This window comes from Myxocyprinus asiaticus, chromosome 48, assembly GCF_019703515.2.
Source record: "Myxocyprinus asiaticus isolate MX2 ecotype Aquarium Trade chromosome 48, UBuf_Myxa_2, whole genome shotgun sequence".
Classification (NCBI taxonomy): domain Eukaryota; kingdom Metazoa; phylum Chordata; class Actinopteri; order Cypriniformes; family Catostomidae; genus Myxocyprinus; species Myxocyprinus asiaticus.
This window is the reverse complement of record NC_059391.1, coordinates 29,483,309-29,491,829: the sequence shown is the minus strand read 5'-3', so window position 1 is coordinate 29,491,829 and position 8,521 is coordinate 29,483,309. Positions and strand designations below refer to the sequence as shown.

At 38.6% G+C, this 8,521-nt stretch overlaps 1 protein-coding gene across 1 annotated transcript; it reads right to left on the bottom strand.

Moving 5' to 3' along the window:
• Positions 1-2,888: 2,888 nt before the first annotated feature.
• LOC127437136 (secreted frizzled-related protein 2-like) lies at positions 2,889-4,311 on the bottom strand. Its single transcript, XM_051691844.1, has 4 exons — positions 4,022-4,311; positions 3,681-3,850; positions 3,327-3,419; positions 2,889-3,199 (listed from the first exon to the last, which is right to left on the bottom strand). The coding sequence occupies exons 1-4, from the start codon at positions 4,297-4,299 to the stop codon at positions 2,889-2,891; spliced, it is 852 nt and encodes a 283-aa protein (XP_051547804.1). The 5' UTR covers positions 4,300-4,311.
• Between the last annotated feature and the right edge of the window lie 4,210 nt (positions 4,312-8,521).

Here is an 8,521-nt window from a genome sequence, read left to right as displayed (position 1 = left end):
GTTCATTGCCGAATGCAAGACATACAGTGCATGGTCGACATGTGCAGTTGCCCAGGGTGGCATCTTGCGGTGGGGCGGCACGAGGCACCCACACATTACCCCCTCCCCGGTCAACAACTTTGGGGGCGCGCTGATGTGGTTTCGCCCAAGGCACCATACAACCACCCCCCCCCCCCACCCCCGTCAACAACTTTGGGGGCGTGTTGAACCGGGTTTTGCCCAGGCCGCCATAGAAGCTAGATCCGCCACTGCAGTACATATTAACATAATGCATATTTTAAACGTTCTATTCTGCATAAATAGTACATTAACTTCACTGAAGTCAGTAACTGTAATCTAATTACAAGATGAAATGTAATGTGTTACACGACCTCTTGACATGAATGTAATTTCATTAAATTAACGAATTACTTTGTAATCAGGTTACACACAACACTGCTCCCAGTTCATGTGAGAATAGTACAATTGCACAAAAAGAGTTTTAGATGAAGTGTAGCATGTCACACCATGGGAAATTGCAACTTTCCACAAATATTTCATGTCGACTGCCTATTTACTACAGCGATACACCTAAAATTCACTTTAGGTGCAAAGTAAAAAATCAATAAAATTCTGGGGGGTTTTAAAGGTAGCATAGACGTATATGAAGAGCCTATAATAGATCTAAAATATAACATATTTAACTTCTGTTGGAGTAAAATCTCCTTGTCTCTCTACTGCTGTGGTCAGCATGACTCTCAAACAGGCAGCATTAGACCTTTATGAAGTGGAGTCACTAAAACGCCAGTTCATGTGAACTCATTTGAAGCCTTTATGCCTTTTAAGGGACAACTGAAAAAATGGAGAGCCCTCATTGACAGTCTATAAAGACTCAGCTAAAGTTCCCTCGTTGTGAGAGCAGATGTGAAAGGTCTCGCTCCTCTTTTCTCTCCACGACCTCTTAAAAACTGGTGTCTCTCAATGGTTCCTCTCCTCACAGCTCTTCATACGGTGAATGGTGGGCCAGGCTCTATGAATTAGACAACACAATGCAGAGAAACAACGTGCAGAATGGACTCTTTAGAGTGTTGAACGTGCCTCTCTGCATCTGTGCTGCTGTAATGAGGTGCAACTGAATGAAGTGTGTATGGACTCTCTGCTTAAGCTAAAAGCTTTACATATAGTATATAAAGATATATAGATATAGATATATATTTTCACCAGTTCTTTCAAATGAACCATTTGATGGTTAGGGGTTTGGGGGGAAGTCCTGCATTCCTCTTCAATGTATTACAGCATGTACAAATGAAAACAACTCGCTTTACAACTCGCTTTTTGCGCCCCTCTGTGGACATTTCCCCTGGAAAACGGAGCTCACACAAGTCTATACGCCCAGGGACACTTACCGATTTGACCACAGGGGGCAGTGTTTCGCATTTTAGTAAGCACAGACCGATTTTAGCTAAAGAAAAGTCAACTTTAGCCCCGTTCACACCGCCAGCAGTATCGCGCGAGGAAGCGACACAATCCCATTAATTTTCAGTGGGAGCACAGCGACTTCTGGCGACACGAGCTGTCACGAGCATTGGCGACAGAGATCGCCGTGGGGAGCGACAAGGCAAGTTGAGAAAATTTCAACTTTATGCAAATGACGAGCGACATTCGCGAGCGACTACTAATGAGAGTGAAGACAGAGGAGCTTATGTCATCCGTCTCCAAGCAGGGTGAGTGTGAAATACTGTAACCACATACATGGACTAATAAAATGATGTGTGGAATCAATCAAACCGTGTCGGCATTCTGAGTGAGTTTGATTAATACAGTATATAAAAACAATTTTTGTTCCTCCTTTTCTTTAAAAAAGCACAAATGTGTGTTCCAGTGAGACACTTACAATGGAAGTCAATGGGGGCAATATTTGGAGGTTTAAAGGCAGAAATGTGAAGATTATAATTTTATAAAAGCACTTACATTAATTCTGTTAAAACTCGTGTATTATTTGAGCTGTAAAGTTGTTTATATGTTGTTTTATAGTTGTTTGAGGGTTATGGCATTACATCGTCATGGCAACGAAGTTGTAAAATTGGCTATAACTTTCCACAGATGTGGTTAGTAAGTGATTTTATCACACATATAAAATCATGTTAACACACATATTGTTTATGTCTTGTGTCTATACTTTTGAAACAGTGAGTATTTTAATGTTTACAGACTGACCCCATTGACTTCCATTGTAAGTGTCTCACTGGAACACACATTTGTGCTTTATTAAAGAAAAGCATTGCCACAAATGCTGTCGATTGAGCATTTCTTTAAGATATACATTTGTAATGTTTTCAAATAAAACAGTACAGTTTTAAAATACATAATAATTCTTATTATTAAATCTTATTATAATCTAGATTTACTTCAGATTTCTATGTCTTCCCTTGGTGGTCGTGAAATGAGCTCTGTCATATATATATTCATTGTATATGGGAAAAATGCAGATCAAAAATCTAGTTTAAAAACACTTTTTTTTTATTTACAGCACACAAACAACGAAAAGAACACAAAAATACACTTACATCTGAAAATTCTTCTTTACAATTTACATCTTAATAGAAAATATTATTCTTTACAATTATTTAACTCTCTATGTACAACAGTTGTAGTGCATCTCAAGTCGATGAGATAAAAGAGCTGTGTGTGTGTGTGTGTGTGTGTGAGAGAGAGAGAGAGAGAGAGAGAGAGAGAGAGAGAGAGAGAGAGAGAGAGAGAGAGCAATTACATATCCGACCAGAAGGGGGTGGTACATAGAGATGCCCCATTCTGCAAATATCTCATCTCTCCCATTTTAAAACCCCTCTATAATCATATTATCTTAAGTATTAATGGCCTAATAGTACTTTGCAGCGCTTTCAGGTCGTTTAGCACTTGTGGTGCTTCCATTTGCGTGTTGCTGTGGTAATGTGGAGGTCTTTTTTGAGCCAGGGGAAGAGATTGGACAGCTTGATGGATCCATTTGGACGCATGGTTCCAGTGATGAGGTAGAGCTGAGCGCGGCCGGGTCGTACCAGCATGTGGCCGCATCTGAGGTTGATGAGCAGCCAGCGCTGCAGGAGACTGGCGGTGTCGTACGGGAGCAGCGGACCGCGCTGGATGAACTCCACCTGCCCCTCCACCATCAACTCCGGCTCTGAGGAGGGCAGCCGACGCCGGGAGATCTTGGCTTTGACAGCTGTGAGGAAAAGAGGGAGAGAGGGTGAGCTTTTGTGTCCCAAACATCTCAACACCACATCATGAGCCTCAACCCATTTGCAGATAAAGGCTATTAAATGTTTATTTGGAATAGAACAGTTCTTTACCGAAGTCACTGAGGCAGAGGGCATCCAGCACTGTTTTCAGAGAGGGTATTTCCTCTACAGGTGGGCAACTTTGGCACACAGGCTGGGGGAATTCTGTCAACACAAGAAAGCACAAATTGACTATTAACAATTCAGTTGACGCTGACTGTCTGTCTGTCTATCTATCTAGTCTGTCTGTCTGTCTCTCAGTCTGTCTAGTTATATTTTACTTTAGTTTGAATATGATTTGTTGGCATGACAAAAAAGTATGCAGTTGTATGGTCTACACATTTACAGTTTAGTTGCGTACAAAGAGTATAATGCATGTATCTATTGGTCTAACTGTCTTTGTGAATGTTTAAAAGAGGGTCTCACCTTTGGAGAAAGCACTGATGTGTTTGGGCAGAGGTGTTAGACACGTGTCGTCCTGCGCCGGGAAACGGTCGCAATTCAAGGCTTCAGGCCAAGCGTGTCCGTGACACGCCAACACGGGGGCACAACTGTCCCGCACGGCCGTGCACACGCTACGACAGGGCTGGATAAACCTAGAGACACAATCATACATGAGTTTAGTATATTTTTATTTCTCTACAGCATTTTGGGAGACACAACGTTGATACTTCAGTTAAACATAATACAGAACTCTATGAAAGAGCAACCTCTGAGCAAATCATATTTGAGTAAGCGTCATGTTGTCTAAAAAATTCAGAACGTACCTGTCCAGACAAACAGGAGCAATGAGTGAGCAGACGAACGACCGAGCCTGAGGATGGCAGCCGGTATGAAGTAGAGTTCTCAATTCTTCAGAGCGAGGAACCGCTTCCTCTAGGCTTCCGTGACCCAACAGATTGGGCAACCTCATCTCAGAGTACGGCACGTCTTGGCAAACGCTCATCTGATGAGGAACGGGAACGCAGCGTGTCGTCTGGCCCAGGTCGAAGGCCGCAGTGTGGGCCATGAGAGAGAAGAGGATCAGGATGCAGGACAGATGCATGTTTCCAGAGAGCGAGAGAGATCCAGTCAGTCTTGATGGAGGTGTGGAGAGAGAGTGATGCAGAAGGTGAGCTCTCTCTCAGGCTTTATATTCAGGCAGGCAGATGTTATCAACGACACATCAGAGAGGCGCAGACAAGGTGACAAGCAGGAGATAACGGGTCCCAGACACGGGGGGGTTTGAGGGGGCACGTTAAATAAGCAATCAAAGAACTGAAGCATTACACGGCCCCATTTAGCCTCCGTTTGTAATGAGTCTGATGAGCTGAATGAAGCCAGCAGTGTTCAACCAACAATACACTCTGTGCAAACATCATGTCACATGGCATTCTTAGAACACATGTTTATAAGACCTCCTTAGAAATACATTTATTGTCATTCTTTGGGGCTTTTAATTGTTTTTTTTTTCTTTCTGTTTTATGTTCTTACCCATGAAGCAGTTTGAGCTGCATTTTACGTATGGAAGATATTATAAAAACTCAAATGTATTATTCTTAACACATGAATCGTTGTTTTGTTCAGACCATTTCAGTTTTAAAATATTTAAAGAATATGTCAGATGTTGGAACACCATTTGTAGCAACTATTTTTTATTTATTTTTTTGTTCTACTATTTATTATTTACTACATATTTACCAAACTATGTCATGTTACATTCTGAAAACATTAGAAAAAATTTACTTTTGCAACAAATGTACTCCTTTATTATCATTCTTGTTGCTTTTTTATTATTTTTAGTAGTTTTTATTGGCATTTTTTCCCCTCTGGTTTTATATTCTGACCCAAGAAGCGCTTTGACATGCATTATAGGTGTGTATAGGTATGACATGCATTATAGGTATGTATAGGTATGACATGCATTATAGATGTGTATAGGTATGACATGCATTATAGGTATGTATAGGTATGACATGCATTATAGATGTGTATAGGTATGACATGCATTATAGGTGTGTATAGGTATGACATGTATTATAGATATGTATAGGTATGACATGCATTATAGGTGTGTATAGGTATGACATGCATTATAGATGTGTATAGGTATGACATGCATTATAGATGTGTATAGGTATGACACGCATTATAGATGTGTATAGGTATGACATGCATTATAGATGTGTATAGGTATGACATGCATTATAGGTGTGTATAGGTATGACACGCATTATAGATGTGTATAGGTATGACATGCATTATAGGTATGTATAGGTATGACACGCATTATAGATGTGTATAGGTATGACATGCATTATAGGTATGTATAGGTATGACATGCATTATAGATGTGTATAGGTATGACATGCATTATAGGTATGTATAGGTATGACATGCATTATAGGTGTGTATAGGTATGACATGCATTATAGATGTGTATAGGTATGACATGCATTATAGGTGTGTATAGGTATGACATGCATTATAGGTGTGTATAGGTATGACATGCATTATAGGTGTGTATAGGTATGACATGCATTATAGGTATGTATAGGTATGACATGCATTATAGGTGTGTATAGGTATGACATGCATTATAGATGTGTATAGGTATGACATGCATTATAGGTGTGTATAGGTATGACATGCATTATAGATGTGTATAGGTATGACATGCATTATAGATGTGTATAGGTATGACATGCATTATAGGTATGTATAGGTATGACATGCATTATTGATGTGTATAGGTATGACATGCATTATAGGTATGTATAGGTATGACATGCATTATAGATGTGTATAGGTATGACATGCATTATAGGTGTGTATAGGTATGACATGCATTATTGATGTGTATAGGTATGACATGCATTATAGGTATGTATAGGTATGACATGCATTATAGATGTGTATAGGTATGACATGCATTATAGGTATGTATAGGTATGACATGCATTATAGATGTGTATAGGTATGACATTCATTTTAGGTCGTGTGTACAAACATTATTTTATGTGTCATTTTCTACACAGTATTCATGTATGTTATCAGATCATTTCAGAAGTGTGTCAGTAAGGGAATTTGACATTTTGCTTCAACTTGCTAAAAATTTGATTAAAATGTAATCACTGTAAAATATATATATATTACATGTCATATTTTTTCACTTAAAAAAAAAAGCTGAGAAACTCAATGCTTTTTCAGTGGTTAATTGTGTTTCTCATTTATCATGACAACTGTTATTGATATCGATCATTTTTAAACTGTATCAATTCATGTGGAGAAAATCATAAATAAAACTTTCTTGGTTTTAGCATGAAATGGTCTTCCATGCCATTGTCACACCACGTGACATCATATGCAGAAATCTATTTTTCATAAATTACAACAAAATGCAGCACAAGTCATGTCAAACTCTCCATGATGGCTAATTGTGTGTGCAAATGTACAAATGTTTTAAAGTTGACATCCATATCTATTATGGATTAACCAGCTGTGTGTATGTTTCGGTGCAAAGTCAGCTAGTTTTACAAAATGTCTACTGTAAGTATAAATATACTGGAATTAAACCAGTGAAAGTTTATTTCTTGTTATAATATCCTAAATCAACCCAAAAACAATTTCCATCAAAGCCTTGAGCTGAATGTCTGTGTATAACAGAACTGAGTGTCTGGTCTTGATGGAGACCAGCGGGCAGACAGGCGTCTCCAGCGAGCTGACAGCTCTTCTGTCTCCAACATGTCAATTTGAGCTTCCTCTTGCACAACGAGACCTCGGCGAGCAGCCTGTCTGCCATTAACCCGAGTCCCTGTCTGCAGTCTACCTGTCCAGCAGCCCACCTTTGATCTGATAATACCACCGTCATTCGTATTCAAATGTGCAGTCAGTGTAACAGGGCATTGTCTCTCTAATGTCTGAGACGTTCCTAACGCAGTGTACTTCACTGGATTATCCCACATTAGTGCTCATGACATTTGCATTTACAGCCCTTCACTTCTGTAGACTTCAAACTGCACCCTTTGTCTAACCAAACTTGCAGTCTTTAAAGTCTAAATCATATTAGTGTCTGTTGCCTTTTGAAGGTTGCAGTGTTTTATTTTAATGCATTGTTCTGTTTCACATGCATCAGTTGCATTTAGAGCAATACTGTTTGCTTTTGTTTGTTTGTGCCATTTGATACGTGCATTGAGGCTTCGAATGTACTGATTTACATGCACATAATATTGGGGTTCCCTCACATTTCGAATGACAAATTTCTCAATGAAACTCACTTTATAGGGTCATTCAGTGTCAGCCCAACCAGAGGTCCCGGCTCAGAATGTATTTATTTATTTTACTGCTGAATGATCAACATAAATGATGTTGAAAGCCAAAATATGAAATGCCATGGATCAATATTTACTAAGTAATCTGTTATTTTGTAATGGGGGTCAAAATGACAATTTTCGCATATGAATTTGGAGCAAAACAACAGGTCAAAAAAATAACCTTATAAAGGTGTCAGCATCATTATTTTATTTTTACACAGAGATCAGTAGATCTATTACTGAAATCAGTTGACTTCAGCACTTCTTGTTGCAATATATCCCAATGATGTGAGTCCAAAAATGGGAAAAAAGCACTTTTTGTGTCGTTTTTCCAAAGTTGGGGTGTCTATAACTCCAGAAGTGTTAAAGATATCTTAATATCCTTTTACATTCTGGTTCAGAATAAACTTTACTGTTTGAATCTTAATATCTGAGGTCCTATATGGTTAAATCCCAGAGATATGGGGCTCTCAAAGTGGCTCCATCAGTAAATTGTTAAATTAGAGAAGTCATCAAAGTAACTTCCATACTTTTGTCTGACTGTTTTTATTTTCAGAATTTATGTAGAAGTTTATGAGACATTTAAAGCATGTTTCTGCCCAAAGGTGGAAAGTTGTCTCCAGACTAACATGAAAGTGTCCTAAAAAAAAACACGAGACTCACTTCAGTCATTGCCACGTGTTTGACAACAGACTCATTGACTCCCTGATTTAAATAAACTCTGAAGACACAATTCAGTCACAAACTAACCTTTTTATTATGGTACATAACAACATTTTACCTGTCTTTTTGCTAACCATATAAAGACATGTTAAATACTTTATTTCAACTTAAATTTAATGTCTCAAAATAAACTATCCATCTGAATAATTAGAATGATGATCTTGTTCTTGAATTGAATTTTAAGAAATAAATCAGATGTTACAAAGGAAAAATAAAGGACATTTTTGCCCTCAAAGTTTGAACTTAAGAGGC

What these genes read in the sequence shown, in the direction of transcription:
- LOC127437136 (XM_051691844.1), bottom strand. Translation starts at nt 4,299, where the DNA reads ATGCATCTGTCCTGCATCCTGATCCTCTTCTCTCTCATGGCCCACACT. An exon ending in CATCAGTGCTTTCTCCAAAG is followed by an intron (nt 3,420 to 3,680) that starts GTGAGACCCTCT and finishes TTGTGTTGACAG; the next exon opens with AATTCCCCCAGCCTGTGTGC. An exon ending in CCTCTGCCTCAGTGACTTCG is followed by an intron (nt 3,200 to 3,326) that starts GTAAAGAACTGT and finishes TTTTCCTCACAG; the next exon opens with CTGTCAAAGCCAAGATCTCC.